General features: G+C 49.5%; 1 protein-coding gene across 14 annotated transcripts in view; it reads left to right on the top strand.

Annotated features, from left to right (window-relative positions):
* The window catches only part of ZMYND8 (zinc finger MYND-type containing 8), a 126445-nt gene extending 108700 nt beyond the window's left edge, over positions 1–17745 (top strand). For 7 of the 14 annotated variants that reach the window (XM_082856773.1, XM_082856779.1, XM_082856774.1 and 4 more), the window contains 7 exons: positions 2829–2909; positions 4690–4768; positions 6689–6928; positions 8794–8951; positions 10091–10157; positions 14168–14251; positions 16135–17745. In XM_082856773.1, coding sequence (XP_082712899.1) covers positions 2829–2909; positions 4690–4768; positions 6689–6928; positions 8794–8951; positions 10091–10157; positions 14168–14251; positions 16135–16274 — 849 coding nt within the window. In that variant the 3' untranslated portion in view covers positions 16275–17745. The remainder of the gene's footprint in view (positions 1–2828; positions 2910–4689; positions 4769–6688; positions 6929–8793; positions 8952–10090; positions 10158–14167; positions 14252–16134) is intronic. The other 7 variants (XM_082856768.1, XM_082856778.1, XM_082856766.1 and 4 more) reach the window with 3 other exon arrangements.
* The last annotated feature ends 1921 nt before the right edge of the window (positions 17746–19666 follow it).

The following is a 19666-nucleotide window of genomic DNA, read 5'->3' as shown; positions in this document are numbered from 1 at the left end:
TGGGGGTAACTTTGTCTCTTATTTAGTATTTCTGCCCCCTTTTGAATAAAACACGAGAATTGTTACAGAGTCCCCGAGTTTCAGAATAGGAAGGATTCAAGTATTAGTTACTTGTTACCATCCTCAGCGTTTCTTACCTGTTCATCACCTTGAACTAGTATTGACTTAGTATTTTTATTTAAATTGACTTAACTAGTTGAAATAAAATGAAGTCTAACCTCACCAGGTCCTGTTCTTTGTCAAGGCTTGAAGCTTAAATCCATCTTCCTTTTGTTAAAGAGAGAGATTATGATGAAAGTGTTAAAGACGTAATGGCACCAAACGGAGCCTTTCTTCCTAATGTGATCTGTTGTAGGATTGCAAGAAAATTGAAACGGGGTAATTTTCAAAATTACTGATTTAAGAAAATGTCTGGTATTGCCCAAATGGCTTCTTGTTCTGCTTGCAATTGATTTGACTTTTTGTATCACCTTCCATTGATTTGGTCCAAGTTGTCTATTTACAGAAGAGAAAACTGAGGATGCTTTGCGGCTCTGGCTAGTGGTTTGCAGCAAACCAGTGTTCTCAGCTCCTGCAGCCACTTCTGTTCCATCCCCTACTGTTGCCCCCTTCACTCTTAGAGCAAAATTGAAGAATGAACTTTTTGACAGACGTTTTCTTTGCAGCTAAGAAAATGAACACAGTGACATAGTTTTGTAGCTGATGAACTTTCTTGTGTCTGAGGTGACCCAGAGTTGAAGACCCAGATTTGTGTGTTTTGGCAGAAGGGCTCTTTGTTGGCTTCTTTGCTATATTTGGAAGTAAGAATGAAGGTCAGTCCGCAAATTCATGATTTCTTTAAAATGGAATGTAACTATGGCATTAGTAAAGGATTGAATTTCATCCACTTTCTGAAGTTTTCTTGTAAAGCAATTTTGTTTTAATATTTTAAATGGATGTGGGTAAGGAGGCCCATACAGAGTGACTGACCATAAAGCACAAAGTGTTTTTTTTGTGTGTGTGTGGTACGCGGGCCTCTCACTGTTGTGGCCTCTCCCATTGCGGAGCACAGGCTCCGGACGCGCAGGCTCAGCGGCCATGGCTCACGGGCCCAGCCGCTCCGTGGCATGTGGGATCTTCCCGGACTGGGGCATGAACCTGTGTCCCCCGCATCGGCAGGCGGACTCTCAACCACTGCCCCACCAGGGAAGCCCAAGCACAAAGTGTTTTTAATGGCAGGGTCCCCCTGAGGCACCTGCAACAAGCTGGGGGCGGAAATCTCAACAGATAATTTATTCATTTTCCTCGCATTTTGGGGTGAATTGGGGGTTACTCATTTGGGGGTTGGGAACAGTTTTGCAATTACATGTTCACGTGAATTAATTTTTCTGTGAAAATGAGACAAACAGGTATTTCTTCAGGAACCACACTGAATTGTGGTTCAGAACCTGCTCACTCTTTCAGCAGGTACCGAACCACAGTCTTCTTGTGGTTTTCTCATTTAATCCTTTTGCGTACCTACAAGGGGGGCACTGTTATTATCCTTGTTTTATACATGAGGAAACCGAGGCTCAGAGTTGTGGATGAGAAGATGTAACAGTGAGAACAGATCTCGGGCATCAGATGTGAAGGTGCTGTTTGTCCTGCCTTCTTACTGAATTGGAACAAACTGCAAAGCACAGGGGGTCCTCGGCAGCGGCCAGGCCAGATCTGAGACCTAGTTTCGTCTCCTGTCCCCTCCTCTTCCTCCTGTGATGTGGGAGGTCAGTGGCCAAGTGGCAGATAGAAGAGAAACCCACCCTGCAAACACATTCCGTCAGCAGCCACCTGGGTGCCTGCTGCGTGGACGGGAGCTGTTGCCACAGACTTGCTGATGCCCTCAGGGGTCAAATAGTTAAAGAAAAGGAAGATGGGAAAGAAACTGGAAAGGCAGTGGATGCCCCGACCAAAAGCATTAAAATAGCAAACCAGCTAGATCTACACAGTGGACCATATTATTCATCCCTAAAAAGGAATACAGCACAGACAGATCTTGAAAACTTTCTGCGAAGTCGAAGGCAGTCACAGAGGACCAAGTATTGTGTGAGTCCGACATATATGAAATGATCTAGATTCTATCTAGAGACAAGGAAGCAGATTTGTGGTTATCAGAGGCTGGCGGGGCGGTAATGTGGTTATTGCGGGGTGAAGGCTCACGGGGAGCAGAGTTTCTTTTTGGGGTAATGAAGAGGTTCTGAAATTGATTGTGGTCATGGATGTACAACACCGAATGGACTAAAAGCCGTTAAATTGTACATAGTAAATGGGTGAATTGTATGGTATATGAATATCTCGGTAAAATGATAGTTTTTTTAAGGAGAAACAATTTTAAAAAACCAACAGCGACAAAACAGTCTCTCCCTTGAGCCCACCGTGCTGGCCAAACCATCTTGGGGCCAAATTCATCCTCCCCACTTTAACCTGTGGCTATACATTAGCTTTATGGCTGTGAACTACTCCCATGATACGGCACAGGGAACTCGTGGGTGATTCCTACCCTGTCTGGTTCGTACCAGGCTCTCAACCTTGGCACTAGGGGCACGTGGGGCTGGATAACTTTGTTGCAGGGGCCCTTCTGAGCACGGTAGGGTGTTTTGAGCATCCCTAGCTTCCACCTCCTCGATGCCATCAGCACCCCCTCCCCCTCCCCCACCAGCCATGACAACCCAAAATGCTCAGTGTCCCAGGATGGACAAAATCACCCCCAGCGGAGAAACCACTGCTTTATGCAGATAAATTTTAGATGTATGTCATCTAGAAAAAGCCTCAGGGAAGCGATCACCTGAATCATTTCTGTTTTTATCTTTCAGATGATGGATGCAATAAAAGGCACAATGACGGAAATATATAACGACCTTTCTAAAAACACTACTGGAAGCACAATAGCCGAGGTCAGAGATGACACATTCAGTTCCCTATTTGCTAAGAGTGTTTTATGGGCTGCTGTAGGGGCGCCGTGAAGAAGCTTCTCTGGAAATCCCTCTCGGGTCCTGTCTGGTCACCAGGCTCGCTCTGCTGATGGGGGTTTGTGGTGAGGGTATTTCTTCACTTTGCTAGGAAGCTGGCGCTCTGCAGACACACCCTGCTCTGTGCAATCACTTCACTTCTACTCATACAGCCAAAACCAGAGCTTGAGTTGTTATTCCTCTGGTGAGACTGGACAGTAGTGCTTTTGACCCCATGTAAAATTGGATCCTTCATCTTCTCCCAAAGTTTGGACTTTTTTATACAGGTGATCCCTGTTGTCCAGGAATGTGTATCCCCAGCCTCCTTAATTTAGGCGATTGCTTAGAGAAGAGCGTGGTTAAAACTTTGAAATGTCCACTTAGGAAGTGACCATTTATTTAAAAAAAAAAAAAAAAAAGCCTCCCTGAATTTCCCTCCCAGGCTAATTCCCTGCAAGCCCGATGCAAACAGGTCACCACGGGAAATGACAATGGCAGGACTTCTAGAGGTCATTGAAAGTCATGATGGAAAACTGGGGGGAGTCACAGGCAGAGCCATTGACGACCTGGCAGGGTGAGGCTGGCACCCAGACGAAGAGGAAAAAATCTCCAGGAAGGTGTCCCTATAGGCCTTCAACAGAGAACCGCATGAATGTAAAGGTTTCAGGGAGGTCCCAAGAGAAATGGTGAATCTCCTTGGGTATTTTTGCTAATGTGACCCTCCTGATGATTGTGCTAGGACGTCAAACAAGAACTCAGAAAAACTTCCCCATCCTCACCCCCACCTGCTACCATACTTCGTTCCTTTTTGTTCATTTTAACTGGCGTGGAGTGGAAAGTATTGGATCCGTAATGTCTCACCTGAAACCCTGGGTCCAGATACGTGCCAGAATTTTCCAGATTTTAATGAGGTAATATGCAGCCCCCTCCCACGATTAGATACAGTGTTTTCTGCAGTGAAACAGTACAGTTGTTCCCACTGTGTTTGATAAATGAGGATTTCTCAACTTGACGCTACTGACCTTTGTGCTTCGCTGTGGTGAGGGCCGTCCTGTCCATCTGGGACGTTTAGCAGCATCTCTGGCCTCTACCCCCGGGATGCCAGAAACAACCTATAATGTCTCCAGGCACTGCAGTGTCATGGAGGGAGGGAGGGGGGCAAAAATCATCCCAGTTGAGAACCTGTCAACAGCCTTGTATCAGTTCACATTGGGTTTACATTTTCCTTCCTCCAAACGAATTTGGCTCCCAATTTACTCCTACCCCCCAAAATGCCCTGTGGTTTCCAGAAATGTTAAGCTCTGGACTTTGAAGAGGATGATCATGCCACCCCTGTGCCCAAAATCTTAGGTAAGAGATACAATAAAGCTTGTTTTCATTTGTTTTTGTTTCATGTTTTAGACCAAAATCCTCCTCAAACCTGTGGCATACTATTTATCATGAAGACCTGGTCTTCTTTTCTTACTTTAAGTGGCTTTTCCTAGAGCATTTCTTGGAAAAGACAGCCGACCCGTATTTGGCTTTTTGGAGCAGAAGTTCTCCCGAATTTGGGTTAACCCACTGGCGCCCACCTCTCTTACTGCAGCTGTGGGGAGGCCAGCACAGGCTGCTGTCTCTTTGCCTCAGCACATGACGTTAACCCTGTAATGAGAGCTGGAGCTTCCGAGCCCTGTTGGTAAAAGGCACCCGGGTGCACTTTGTAAGAAGTCTTTCTCTCTCCTTACAGATTCGCAGGCTGAGGATTGAGATAGAGAAGCTCCAGTGGCTGCACCAGCAGGAGCTCTCGGAAATGAAACACAACTTGGGTAAGTCCTGCTGACTTGGTCTGCACTGTGGAAGGTTCTGGATGTGAGCTTCTTGGCACCTCTGCCGTTTGACCCAGATGTGAATTGAATCAAAAGTAGGGCAGGGGGATGCACCACTGGTGGGGAGACCACAGCATCCTGGAGAGTCTGACCTGGAGAAACCAGATATGAAGGATGGAGCTGGAGGGCACCCTCCTTTTCCTCTTTTCAGAATACCAACACCAGCAACAAGGTCATCACGACAGCCTTGGTAGCAGCTCCTGCGTATGAGCTCTGACCTTGTTCCAGCAGCCAGCTGAAGTTTTCACGAATCAGCTAGTTCTCACAGAGACCCTTCTGATAAAAAGGGGTCTGTTATTTCCAGCAGAAACTGAGGCACAGACACGTGCAAACTCACACAGCTGTAGTTCACGTCCAGACTTTCCTCCTTGTAACCACTGACCGTTGGGCATCTTAAAGTTTTGGATGCTTCCTGTGTGCCCCACGTCATGGCGAGGGCGTTGGTCCATGGATTGTAGATAAGATTGATGTTTCGCTTACTGCTCTGTGGGTATATTGTAAAAGGGTCTCCCCCCAAAGGCAGAGCAGTTTCTTTCAGACCCTTGAGTAGTATCAGCCTCAGAGTCAGAACGCTGGCAACCGGGAGGTTCTGTTAGGGAGGCAGACCCGGGGGGCGGGGTGGGGCGGTGCCCACCTGCTTGCAGGTGATACTTGTTTACATCACGCAAACTCCAGTCCTTTGGAAGCCTACCAGGAAAGCCCCCACCCTGCTCCTTCCCTTGTTGCCAGGAGGGAAGTTTATTGGAATGTTGTCACTTCTTCCTGTTTTTCTTGTAAAGTCAAGGAATCTATTTTTATTCAGAATCGTTTCATTTAAAAATAGTGGCCACACATTTGAAAAAATACATGTGGGCTGGACAGAGCTTGTCATGGTTGGCAGGCTCCTAGTTGGAAACGTTGTGTCTGGATACAAGTGCTTTTTATCTTTACCAGGGGTTAATTTTCTTTATTGGTGGATTTTTGGAGGGTGTTGTTTTTTTTTTTGTTTTTAATTTCAGGAAGAGGATTTTAAGGAATCGAGGAACCATTGATTTTTCTTTTATTCCGGTGTGCAAGTTGCTCCCAGGTGTTGCACTTGTTGTCTGATATAAAATTGAGAGAAATCTCAGTAGTGTGAGCAGTTTGATAGTTGTTTTATTAGCCTAATGGTCAGTCACGATGCCCTGTCTGGTAGGTTAGAGCCACACACCAAGGAGACAGCATGTCCAAGTTGTAGCCCCACCTCTGCCCTTATTAGCTCTGTGCCTCAGTTTCCTCATCTGTGAAAGGGGTATTATAGTAATGCTTACCTCATAGGATTAGTAGTATAAAGGATTAAAGGAGTTCATGTTTATAAAGTGCTTACAACAGTGCCTACAGATAGTAGGTGCTATGTAAGTATTTGATAGAAAGAAAGCCTTAAACTAATGATAAAATTCAAAGTGAGTTTAGTGGAAATCATTTCAAGGGTTTATTTGAGGGCTCCCTGCAGAATCCCCACGCGGCCCCCTTATCTGCATCCTTGGCACCTGACGTTCATTATCACAAGCAGCTCTGTTGGTCAGCATGATGGATGCCCATCTTACAGATGTAGACACTGGGGCTCGGGCAGGATGGGTGACTCACCCAGGGGGTATCACACAGCCAGGGCATCTCCAAGCCAGGATCCACACCCGAGTCTATTGGAATCCATGTTCTGACCTGGTGTGAATGACCCCACGGCCTGGGCCGGGGGACAGGTGATGAAGCTGGCATCTGCTCCTCTCCCCTCCTGTCCTCTCCTCCCTCCCCCTCCCCCTTCCCTTCTCCCCTCCCCCTCCTCCTCCTCCTCCCCTCCCCTTCCTCCCCTCTCCTCTCCTCCCCCCTCCCCTCCCCTGGCAGAGCTGACCATGGCTGAGATGCGGCAGAGCCTAGAGCAGGAGCGGGACCGGCTCATCGCCGAGGTGAAGAAGCAGCTGGAGCTGGAGAAGCAGCAGGCGGTGGACGAGACCAAGAAGAAGCAGTGGTGCGCCAACTGCAAGAAGGAGGCCATCTTCTACTGCTGCTGGAACACCAGCTATTGCGACTACCCCTGCCAGCAGGCCCACTGGCCTGAGCACATGAAGTCCTGCACCCAGTCAGGTAGGGCCCCGGGGGCACCTCCTGGCCCAGGCTGCGGAGGGTGGGCTGTTGGCTCCCCCTGGACCACAGGGCCCTCGTCATGCTCGCTCACCACCTGTGTGGCTCTTAACACACGGGAGAGCAGCACACAGACATGGAGCCGAGACTGCAGACACAGGGGTTTTGAACCTCTGGTCTCCTTGGCCACAGTGTTGCTCGCCACAGTGCGGGGCTTGTGAGGATCACTTTAGTTTCATGTGAGTTGCCGTGGTTGGTTCTCCACCGGGGGCAGTTTTTGTCTCTGTCCCCTCTCCAAAGACACTGGCAATGACTGCAGACGTTCGTGGTTGTCATAACTGAGGGGGGTGCCGCTGGCATCAGAGGGCAGGGGCCAGGGATACTGCTAAACACCCTGCAAAATGCACAGGAGAGCCCCCTACAATGGAGCCCATCCTGGACTCATAGTGTTAAATAAGGGATCCCAGTGCTCATGTGAAGGAAAAAGTGTTGGTTTGGAATTAATCGGTCTTTGAAATCTCTTTCTATAAATTTATTTATTTATTTTATTTTTGGCTGTGTTGGGTCTTCGTTGCTACGCGCGGGCTTTCTCTGGTTGCGGCGAGCAGGGGCTACTCTTCATTGCAGTGCGAGGGCTTCTCATTGCGGTGGCTTCTCTTGTTGCAGAGCACGGGCTCTGGGCACGCACGTGGGCTTCAGTAGTTGTGGCTCGCAGGCTTCAGTAGTTGTGGCTCGCGGGCTCTAGAGCGCAGGCTCAGTAGTTGTGGCGCACGGTGGGGACTTCAGGGAAGTCCCCTGAAATCTCTTTCTAATACAGAGCAAGCAGATGCCAGGCTAGGAGACTCCAGCAGGAAACACTGTCTAGTTAGAATTTATTAAGAGTATTTATTAGTGATTATTTTACAATTAGCATTTATTTATGGTTAATGTTAGATTTCTATGCTTAGAAATAAAAGTCTCCATTTCAAATAATTTATTTAAATACAGATAACAGGGCTTCCCTGGTGGCACAGTGGTTAAGAATCCGCCTGCCAATGCAGGGGACACGGGTTTGAGCCCTGGTCCGGGAAGATCCCACATGCCGCAGAGCAACTAAGCCCGTGCGCCACAACTACTGAGCCTGCGCTCTAGAGCCCACGAGCCACAGCTGCTGGGACCCACGCGCCTGGAGCCTGTGCTCCACAACGAGAGAGGCCACTGCAACGAGAAGCCCGCGCACTGCAACTAGGAGTAGCCCCCACTCGCTGCAACTAGAGAAAAGCCTGCGTGCAGCAGCGAAGACCCAACACACCCAAAAATAAATAAAATAAATACGTTAAATACAAGTAACATAAATAATATGATAAGGGAGTATATCTACAGATTGGCAAGTTTTTCAAAGGTGATACACGAATGACCCAAATTTGAGAAGCTCTGGAGCAGGGGTGGGTAAGCTTTTTTTTATGAAGGTCCAGAGAGTAAATATTTCAGGATTTGTGGCCTGGGTGGTCTGTCAGAAGCGCTCAGCTCTGCTGTTATAGGGTAAAACATGGGGTGAAAACTGGTCTAAAATTAGAAATGATGAAATGAGTAATTGGAACAGCAGTTTACAGGGTGTTTGTTTCACGAACATTCTTTCTCTCCAGAATGATTTAATAAAACTTGAATCACAGACTCTTAGAAATGAACGTATTTTCACGCACAGTCTGGAATTCCTGCATCTGGAAAGCTTTGGTCCAGCCACCCTGGGCCTGTGCTTGTGCCCTGAGTGGGCCTGGGTGGCAGCTGCGTCTCTCACAGGTGTTGGTTTGCGCAGAACGGGCTTCCCCGTGGGCCCGGGAGCCATCACGCTTGGCTTATACTTGGCTTCTGTCCCCTTCTGCCCTCAGCGACCGCGCCTCAGCAGGAAGCAGACGCCGAGGTGAACACAGAAACACTAAACAAGTCATCCCAGGGGACCTCCTCCAACACGCAGGCAGCCCCCCCGGAAACCAGCAGCTCGAAAGAGAAGGAGGCGCCAGCCGAGAAAAGCAAGGACAGTGGCTCGGTGAGTCTCCATCCCACACGCCTTTGGGCCACGCAGAGTCTCAGACCCGCCCCCATGCCCGCCACCCCGGTGAGTCCTGTGCTGTAGGGAGGTTTGTCTGTCTTCAGGCTGCAGATGGGGGTGACAGTCTTAGCAGGGCTCCTTTTCACAAGGTGCGTGTGTAGGGCGGCGCTGTCCACAAAACCTTCTGAGATGATGGGAATGTTTTGTATCTGCTCTGCCCCGTGTGGGAGCCACTAGCCGCGTGTAGCTGTTGAGCGGTTGAACTGTGGCTAGTGTGACTGAGGACCTGGATTTTAAATCTTATTGAAGTATAATTAATTTCAATACAGGTGTTCACAGGAGGCTGGTGGCTGCTCTCGTGGACACACAGGTTCCACCTCCTACTTGCCCAGTGTGTGGTATATGTAATTGCACGCAAACATTATTTTAGGTGACGCCTGGATCATTGTTTTACATTTGTAGTCATTATGTATTTATTTCCTGTCTATTAGGAAAAAAGCAAGTCATCCCAGCAGTTAAAACCCTTTGATTTCATTGATATTATTGCCTAGTAAGAGGTTAAGGTGAAAGAAAATATAATTTGATGTAATATGCAGTCAGCCCTCCGTATCTGTGGGTTTCTCGCAAACCAACCGAAATTCCATCCATGTTTGGTTGAATCCATGTATTCGAAATCCTCGGATACAGGGGGCCCGCTGTGTTCACCGTACGAGGTCTTTTTTGTGTGTAAGGAGCTGGAACATCCCCAGGTGTTGGTACCCTCGGGGACTCCTGGAACCATCCCGCTTTGGCTGCTGAGGGACGGCTGTGCTTCCTTTCGGGATGTGGCAGAAATCTGGGGTGGGCGTTAGGTCAGAGAGGGGAGCTGAGGACCAGTGTTCTTGAAGCCACGGCTTTAGAGTTGAGTGAGGAGCCCCCAGTGCTGTGTTTTGGGGAGGTAGAGCAGAAAAGGGCACAGGTGCAGGGCCCCCCGGCTGACCTGGCCTCTCCCGCCTGAGCACGCCAGGCAGAGGGCACGAGGGTGCTGTAGGGGCCGTGATGAACTCATCAGTGCCCCCATGGATCCCTGGGCTTCCCTGGGGGGGCTGCATTGGCCCCAGTGCCTTGCCTCCATGTCTCTCTTTTTGTATTTCTAGACCCTCGACCTTTCTGGCTCCAGGGAGACGCCCTCCTCCATTCTCTTAGGCTCCAACCAAGGCTCTGGTATGTTGCCCCCTGGTGGGCGAATGGTGCTCTCACGGTCCACACGGGCAGAGGGGAGCCATGTCCTCAGGGAGAATCTGAAGGGTGTAGGGCTGTGATTTTGAAACTGTGGGTCCTTAGGGATCCTTGGGGGTGCCCTGGGCGGGTCAGCGGATCAGGATTTACCTGTACTTGTTTGATTTCTTGGGGTACCACATCAAAGACCTAGGGTTCCGTTGCTGACCTGGGGTGGCGTAGAAGATGCATTTGGGTTGGGCAGTTCTTCTGCCCTCAGAGAAATGACCACAGGAAATGAAACTGTGAAACTATCCCCGAGGTCCCAATGCCCGCATTTAGTGGATGAGGGTACTTGAGCATTCGGAGGAAAAAAGAAAAGTTTTAGGTAGATGATCTTTCTGTAAAACTCTTTCTACTTGAGGGATAACCTGGTAGGCTGTTCTGGGGGATTTTCTGACACTGACTTTTGGTTTTCCCCTTCTGTGCAGTTTGAGCTGTCCTCTTTTCTAGCCCAAAGGGTCTTTCCCCTGCACCCTCCTAAACTGGTTTGAGGGCATTCCAGAAGGGTTCAGAGAAGGTGTCTTCAGTGAGGACAGTTCTGCTTAATTCAAGGTCCTTCAGCTCTAGGATCTTTCTCTCTGCCGGGTCCTTCTCTTCAACTGAAAACCAAACATTTTCTTTTAGTGCATAGAGGAAGAAGGGATGTCCTTTGTTAGGGTGGCTGGAGAAAGTTTCCTGAAGGACTGGAAAGTGGGGTTCAGGTTCGGGGTGCACCAGGGGGAGTGACACGAGCTGACTTCACGAACTTGGCATTAAATACGATTGAACCACCTGTTGGAAAAACTCACTTCTCACTCCCCCTTCAGTCCTCTGGTTACATCTCTGAGAACAAGTTCAGTTTGGTGCTAAGGTATCTTCTTCATCCCTTTGATTTCTTCTTCTTCTTTTTTTTGTTTTTTGATACCTGTCTTTTTAACTTCAGCAGCGTGGCGCCCACCTAGAACTTTCTACTACAGTTTGGTTTTCATTATGTTGATTTGTAGAGCTGTCTTCTATGTATGGCAGGTATTATTGCTTTCCTGCTTTTTGGTGATGATATAAGAGTTTCTGTTTGACTTAAGTTGAAAATGAGTTTAAAATAACAGCACGAACTGAGTGGACGTGTCACAATTGCAAAGGTGGAGTGAGAAGGGCTCAAGGTGGAAATATTGCTGCAGACAGGGAGTGCTGTTGAGGTTTTGGAGCAGCAAAGTGGTGCGATCCATGTGGGAAGATTAACGGGCCTTGGGAAGATGAGTGATGCCCTGGGAGTATGGAATCTGTTGGGACAGGGAAGCTTGCGTGCAGGAAGGTGGTTGGGAGATGCGTCGTACCTCAGTTCCGAGGTGGATGAGATGTTACCTCGCCCAGGGGTTGGCAGACTTTCTGTAAAGGACCAGAGAGTAAATGTTTTTTTTTTTTTTTTGCGCTACGCACGCCTCGCACTGCTGCGGCCTCTCCCGTTGCGGAGCACAGGCTCCGGACGCGCAGGCTCAGCGGCCATGGCTCACGGGCCCAGCCGCTCCGCGGCATGTGGGATCTTCCCGGACCAGGGCACGAACCCGTGTCCCCTGCATCGGCAGGCAGATTCTCAACCACTGTCCCACCAGGGAAGCCCTAGAGAGTAAATATTTTAAGCTTCGAGGGCCACACAGTTTCTGTCAGAACTGCTCGACTGCCGTTGTCGGATGAAAGTAGCCACAGATGACACACAGAGAGATGGGCGGGCCTGTGCTCCCGTGAACCTGTACTTGGAAAAACAGGCACTGGCCTGGATTTGGCCCACGGGCCGTTGTTGGCTGACCTCCCCATCCTTCTTGACCTGAAGCACCGTGGTGTCCGAGGGGGTGGAAAGGGGAGTTGGAGAGAGGGAGCCAGGAGCCTGGAAGACACTGGTGACTTGGCGCCGGGGTTGGGGAGTGGGGAGGCTATCGTCCCGAGGAGGCTAATGATGAGATGGGGGAAAGCAGGGAGGGAGGGAAAGGCCCCACATTGTCAGCAGCTGGAGGAAAAAACATTTTTCGGGCAGTGCTGCCGTGTTACTTTGGAGTGTGGGCCGAAGGGAACCGAGCGGGAGGTCACTGGAGGCCAGGTCAGGACAGCGAGCTCCAGACTTCTCACTTTCCCCTGTTTACTCACCAAAGCACCCTGGGTGATGGTTGGCGGCAGAGCAGACAGACTGGCTGGTTTTCTGATTCCTCTTACGTCTAATGGTTTCTGCTAGCGCTCACTGCTTGCTGACAGTGTAGATGGAATCTCGTGGAGGAACGTGGGCTTTACAAAGGTTTACAAACACTGAGGTTTCTGAGCTCTTTATAGACTTCTGGAACTAGGCTGGTTAAGATGAGGGTCTAGTCGGGAGGGAGGAAGGTTTAGTAGGGGGAAGGAGCTTCCTCGAGGTGGGCGTGGGCCTTTCCTGTTCACTTGTCTCTTCATTTTAAGATTGTAAAGCAATGCACGCATATCCAGTTGACCCTTGAAGGGGTTTCAACTGCACGGGTCCACGTATACGTGGATCTTTTCCCATAGTCAGCACGGTTCTACACGATCTGTGGTTCGTTGAATCCGTGGATTTGGAGATGGAGGGCCGACCATGAGACTTAAGTGTCCACGGAATGTAGTATCTGTGGTGGGTCCTGGAACCAATCCCCTGTGCGATCCCTGACACCAAGGGATGACTGTAGTTAGAGAAACTAAAACTGTACTGGGAAAAACAGTTCCCGCTCTCAGTCTCCATGGCTGTCTTTGGGTACATCTGGCACTTAACCTCCTTATTTGTAAATAACGTGTTTCCCCCTGCTTCTATTGCTGGACTTCATCTAGACGTTGCTTGTTGACTTCTGGCTTTAAAAGATGAGAATTGGGGTCTTTTATCACCTCTCTACTCGCCCTCCTCCCAAACTACTTACGTCACTGTTTGATGTGCCTGTGGGTTACGTTGGTCAAGTAGAGCACTTGCTCCCTAGTTCTTGTTCCGTCAGCTGGGGACGGTATCTCTTGCGCCCTCTCTTGGTGCCCACAACCTCCCTCACCTCTCCTACCCCCGTCGTATCCAGACTTGCCATCTTCCCACTTTGACTCTCCCGTCACCAAGGTGGAGGACACGTGCGTCTCTCCTGTAACTTCCGTTGGGTCTTCTCGCTTTCGGCTGTTGGTTGAGCCTAAAAAATTGACATAGGATAATCTGTGTTTCCATCGTTCTGGTCGTGCCATTTGTTGCAGATGTGCACTGCGATTACATTTCCACCTTTGTATATAGCCTTGCTTTTCCCCTGGAGTTTGTTTTTTTTTTCTTTTTAATGTTTCCTTTATCATACCTTCAATGATTTCCCCCAAATTCTTCACTAGGACAGTTATTTTATTGAGACACTTTTCCTATCACACATTCTAGACTCTTTCCATCTCAGATATTTTTTGTTGGTGTCCTTCCGTCATGGCTGGGGAGTGGCGCACTGATATCTCACCTGTAGCCTCTTCCTCAGTCCTTCTCACCACATGCACCTCCGTCGCCCTCTCTTGCCTGTTCTGTCATCAGCCTTGGCAGTAGATCAGTGATTACTTGCCCTGAAGAATCTGGATTCCTTGGGTGGAACTTTCCACCTAAATTGTGGTGCTGGTGCCTCCCCTCGCCCTGGCTGAATTAAGCTCTTGGCAGAGCTAGTGGTCCCTAGAATTTTGCTTTCAAAATTCTGCGAATTTATGGCTTTGCGTAGTTGCTGTTATGTCATTGTACGCCATATTTCCCACCTGTAATGCCGTGCTGTGTCCCGTGATCCTGTTCATGGTTTAATATGCATTTTTAAAAGCCTTAGTCTCCTGTGAACGCGTTAAGTTGGAAAATGGGGACATCAACAAAGCAGCCACCCAGCGCTAAGACCAGTGTAGCCTGTTGCTGAGCAGAGTAGCGAGGCCTTGGGGTTGTGCGGATCTGAGCCCTCTACCAGACTCTGAGGCTGCCTGTGCTATCTCTTCAGTTAGCAACAGGTGTGACAAGCAACCCGCCTCTGTCCCAACCAGCACAGACCACCAGCCGCACCCCAGCTACCCAGCCCAGAAGTGTAAGTATGACCCCGCCTCACGGAAGCTGCCGGGGAACTTTTCCCGGTGCGCGGAAGGCTCGTTTTATGTGTGTCTGTGTGTGTTTTTCTTTGTGGGCGTGTCTTCTCCTGTTCTCCTGAGTGATGGGTCTTGCTTTGCCTTGTTTCTTCTTAGCTTTGCCTCTGGTGGCCATCGGAAACCCCCGTAGGAAAAGAGGTTTTTTTTGGGCCACGCCGCTCAGCTTGTGGGATCTTAGCTCCCCGACCAGGGATCGAACCCACACCCTCGGCAGTGAAAGGGTGGAGTCCTAACCACTGGACTGTCAGGGAAGTCCCCGGTCTGGCTTCTTGAAGGGGCCTCATCCTCGCTCTTTTCAGAAAGGGTCCTAGACTAACACCCATTGTCCTCTGCAGCGATGGGTCGAATCAGCCACCGCCCCATGTCCGGTCCGTGGGAGGAGTCAGGCTCTGCAGTTACTCAGGTGGCCAGCCTCGCTCTGGGATGCAGCTTCTGTGCTGAGCTCAGCCCTGCTCCCGTTTCTTCTAAGTGGCCCAGCTGGTCTCCGCCTTCAGCAGAGCTGGGGAGACTGGGTGTGACTTGATTGCATTGTTGTAGGATTTTCTCCTTGTGGTGATAACCAGCTGTATCACTGACCTTCCAGAGAACTAACGGTGTAGGCATCACGAGTAGGGAAGAACGCTTAAGAAGCGGTGGATTCAGGATCCGTAAGACGGCTCCACCCTGGCGCCCCTCTGCCCCCACCCCCGTCTGCCCACCACAATACAATACTGCCCCCTTCTGGTCACCGACGCAAGCGACTAAGAAGAGTTCTCTCCTGAATGAATATGTTACTTGGGAGATCCTTTGATCATTCTCTTCACTACTTATCTTGCAGAAACAGACCTCAGGACCACGTACATACCTGCCGTATCACCAGAAAGGTCACCCCCTAGGCGATGATACGGTCCCTTGTTCCTCACTCCAATTCTGTCTCTGAGCTTGACAGCCGACTTCTCTCAATCAAATATTCTCACCCCACCTCAAGAAGTTAAAAAAGAAAGTTTTGTCCCAGTCTGTCTGAACTGGGTAAATGATCTAAGATATGATGGGGTCTTAGTGATGTGCTGGTGGGTCTCTTAGAGGCAGCCGTCCCGCTGAGCCTGCAGGCTGGGGCCGTCACAGTGGGACGGACACCTCACTTGGCTCTTCCTTCAGTGTCCTCGTATCTTCCTCAGCCACGATGCAGCTCCTTGTGGCGCACGTGTCCTTGAAGCTCCCGTAGGTCTTACTCTGGTTCTTGCATCCTTCAGTGACCCTTAAGCTTGTCCTTACTGGGAGCCAGTGGGTCTTCACCATTAAGCCCAGCTGGGCTTAACCATTCTGGTCCTCACTCCTCTGCTTCGGGTGGTTTGGTTCTAAGTCTGTTTTTCAAGTTGCCTATACACTGATTAAAGAAACTCCATTAGCAGAAGTAAGTAGATCGAATGCCAAATTTCAGTGCCTTTTTTAGTGGCCAAGGTAGGACACAAGGGCATGGGGTGCTTGGTGTGTGGTCGTGTAGGAGGGGTGCCTGGTCCTAGGTGCCACGCAAGAAGTACCTTCCTCGATAACTTAGTACCTGTCCCCACTCACCTTTATTCTCTCTGAGCATGATTCCCTCCTGTTTTTCCAATCAGCTCTTGTTAAATCCTAAAAACACAAGTTCTGCCCGTGTACGCCACAGACCCGCAAATTCAGGGCGGTAAATGGTGGCAGGATTTTGACCGTGTGTGTTGTGTGGAGTCGGGCGGGGAAGGTGGTACCAGGAAGCAGGTGCAGATCACACACAGGGATGGTTCTGATTCACTGGAAGTGGGCAGGAATGCTAAAAACCTGCCTTCTGGTTGACTTCCCCCCAACCCAGACCATTCCCGGAGCAGTAAGTCCAGTTGCTGGAGCGGCAGCGATGAGAAACGGGGATCGGCACGCTCTGAGCACAACGCCAGCACCAGTTCGAAGAGCCTCATCCCGAAAGAGTCTCGGCTGGACACCTTCTGGGACTAGGGACACGTTGGGGCACAAGTCACCCATCCCATGGAGGAAAAAAAAATCGGACACCAGGAAAACCAGAAACAGCAAAGAAATGTGAGACAGGAGAATCGCCACCCTCAGACTGGAGGATTCCAACCATTCAGACTTGGCCTTTGCACCTGGCACGGAGGGCAGCCCACACTACGTCACGTCCAGCATTAGCCTTGACAGAGGAGTGTTCCACCCACATGAAACCTGTGCTTTAGATGTAAATAATGTACAATTTGTGGATGTCATTGAGCCTAGAGTACCTTCCCCTTTTTATATTTGTATTGACTTTAACTTATAAAAAAAAAAGAGAGAGGGAAAAACAATTAAAAAAAAAGAAACACACCCAACAACAAAAGGAATGTTTGAATGTTGGAGAAGGGATGGTCAGCCAGCCCACCTGTCACAGTGGTATGGAGAGGGCGTGGGGACCACCGTGGCCCACAGGTCCTCATCCTGGGATGCCCAGGGGAATGTGAGCCGTTTTCCATTCTTATGTCTGTACACAGCACATTGGGATCAGGAGTTTCCGGCACAGATTCGGTGCTGTCGTGGGCACGTCACATCCAACCATTGGCCCTTTTCAAATGCTGTGTTATCATGTTTTAAAAGACAAGCTCTCTGGACCAGAAGGACATGTGGAGGAGCTCGTTTATTTTATGTGATTTCCATGATGACTCTACTCCTATAAAAGGGAAAAAAAAAACCAATGTCCTTGTTTACAGAATATCAACTAGAAACAAGCCCTGCTCAGCTCAGTTGCAGAAGGGAAGAACTTAGAGAGCGTTCAAGTCAGAAGCTCTGAAACAGATCTTTTCTTTGCTTTGTGGTTCCTTTAAAGACACTCACACCCACCTGGTAGGAGACGGGCCGTGCTTTGCGGAAGTGAAAAGTCAAAGGCGAGACGCATGCGGAGGACATTTCAGTCTGGGATGAAGCATGTATGTATTATTTATGTTTTTATGTCAGCATGAAACAAAGGCAGTGTGAGAAGACGCAGGACACCGCCGTGCTGTCTGTTACACTACGTATGCTGTAGTACCATTTTGTATGTTGTGTAAAACAAGAAGCATTGAACAAAGCAAAAAGGTGATGTATGTATATGAGAAAAATTAATTGTACGATATCATTCCAGTACCTTCTGTTGTACATTTTAGTCTCGTTTCCTTTCTCTTCATTGTTGATAAGAGGATGCGAACTGTACAGTTTCCAGCTAGTTACCCATATTAGAGAAGAAATAAAAAGAGAGTATTAGAAGAAAACAGGAGAGAAAGAACATTTGTGAATTGCAGTTGTCAAAAAAAAAAAAATAGCCTAGCTGGCCTTATTTGTGAAGCATAATTGCTTTTAGCATATGGAAGTATTTTTTCACATTTTCTTTGTATAAAATTTGTATTAAACTTAAATATCTTTTTTGATGATGGTGTTTCTTTGTGACTGAGCCAGTGGACTCACACGGTATGCTCTTTTGGGTTCCCCCACCCCCCAATTTTTTCAGATTCTTCACCTTTTTTTAATTAAACTGTTTTGGAAAAATGGCTTGGTCGTCCTCGATGCAGTTTTCCATTTGGTCAGGATGGCCGTGTCACGTTTGCCCGATCAAATACAGGGGACGGGGCCATGAGAGGTTGGGGACAACAGCTCCATGGGTGGCGGGCACATTATAAATAAGGGCCCCTAGTGGTGCTTTCCTGGGAAGTCCAGTTCCTGGGAATTTACTGACAGATGTAGAACAGAAGGGAAATCCTGGGTCAGTCTTGGAAAAACAGTGGCAGGGGAGTGAATTGCCTTTCCGTGGCCAGGATGGGGGCCTGAGCTCCTAGGAGTTCCGTGGGCAGCGTGGGGCCTTGTCTCTGCCCAGGCACACCCTGGTCATTTCATCTTCATGTGTCACAAAATTAGATTTTTTTTTCCCAACCATTTAAACATGTAAACACTTCTCAGCCCTCCTCAAGGCTGGACAAAAGCAGGGCAGGGACTGGATTTGGCCCGCAGGCCATCCCTGACTGGTGCTGTGAAAGGAACAAAGTGGGACTGGTTTAGAGAGGACCTTACAACAACTTCTTTGTTCCTCTTTGTGGGTGTGGGAACCTGTCGTGTGGAAGGAGACGGCATGTGTCACAGCCCCCCGTCAATGGATATTCAGCGTGTCTGCAGACACTGGCCACGGCAGACAGACCTGCAGGTCCCTCGGGGGTGAGTCATGAGCTACGTGAGGGGACCCGTGGGAGTCCACCCAGGCAGCTGCATCCGGGGCTCTGGTGCGTGGCCAGGTAAGAGGGGAAGGGCTTGGAGGTTCCAGGCAGGGCAGCGGGGCCTTCTCCCTCTGACTTGAGTCTGGGTGGAGTGTTTTCAGGGCCCCGTGGCTCTGAGTCTAGGGATGAGGAGAAGGGGGACACCATGCTCTCTGCCGTGGTCCTTGCTGCTTCCTCTCAGCGATGGCCAGGCACAGGGCTGGTGGGTCTAGGGGCTACTTTTAACGCAGTTGGGCACTATCGCCGCCTGGTGGCCTCCTTGCAGAACTGCAGTCCCCAGAGCCAGAGTCGGACCAAGGGGGACTGGTGGAGGTTCATCGCGGCAACAGCTCTGTCCTGAGCATCTGTGTGAGCCAAGCACTGGGGACACAGCCTCTGGCCTCATCCATCCGACATTCTCACTGGGAAGCAGTCAGGTATGCATATGATGGAATCCTAGGTAGAATAGACTCACTGAAGATAAATAGGCAGGGTACGGAGGGGAGGTAGATGGTATTGATTGAGGATGGCTTCTCGAAGGAGCTGCCCTTTGAGCTGAAATGTAAACGTGGTGGGGACTGAGCATGATGTCTAGGGCAGCGCTTTAGTAACACTGGCTGAATGTTAGCAGTGCCTGGGAAGATTTATTTATTTATTTTTGAAATATTTATTTATTTGGCCGCGTCGGGTCTTAGTTGCGGCAGGCGGGCTCCTCTTTGCGGTGCGCGGGCTTCTCTCTAGTTGTAGCGCACGGGCTTCAGAGCTTGCGGGCTCAGTAGCTGTGGTGTGCGGGCTTAGTTGCCCCGCGGCATGTGGGATCTTAGTTCCTCGACCAGGGATACGAACTCACATCCCCTGCATGGGGAGGTGGATTCTTAACCACTGGACCACCAGGGACGTCCCCACCTGGGCAGATTTAAAACAGCAAAGCAGACACCACCCTCCTTCCCCAAGTAATGACACCTGACTCTCTGAGGTGGGGCTTTGTAAAGCTCCTCAGGTGATTCCTATGGGCAGCCAGAGCTCAGAGCCTCTAACCTGGTTGGAAGAACATTCCAGGTAGAAGGAAAAGCAAATATAAAAGGCTTGAGGTGGGGCTGGCATCTTCCAGGAAGAGGAGGAAGACGAGTGAGGCCGGAATGA

Source organism: Leucopleurus acutus, assembly GCF_964270905.1.
Source record: "Leucopleurus acutus genome assembly, chromosome: 16".
Taxonomy (NCBI): domain Eukaryota; kingdom Metazoa; phylum Chordata; class Mammalia; order Artiodactyla; family Delphinidae; genus Leucopleurus; species Leucopleurus acutus.
The sequence above is the reverse complement of the archived record's forward strand: the minus strand, read 5'-3'. Positions and strand labels throughout refer to the sequence as shown.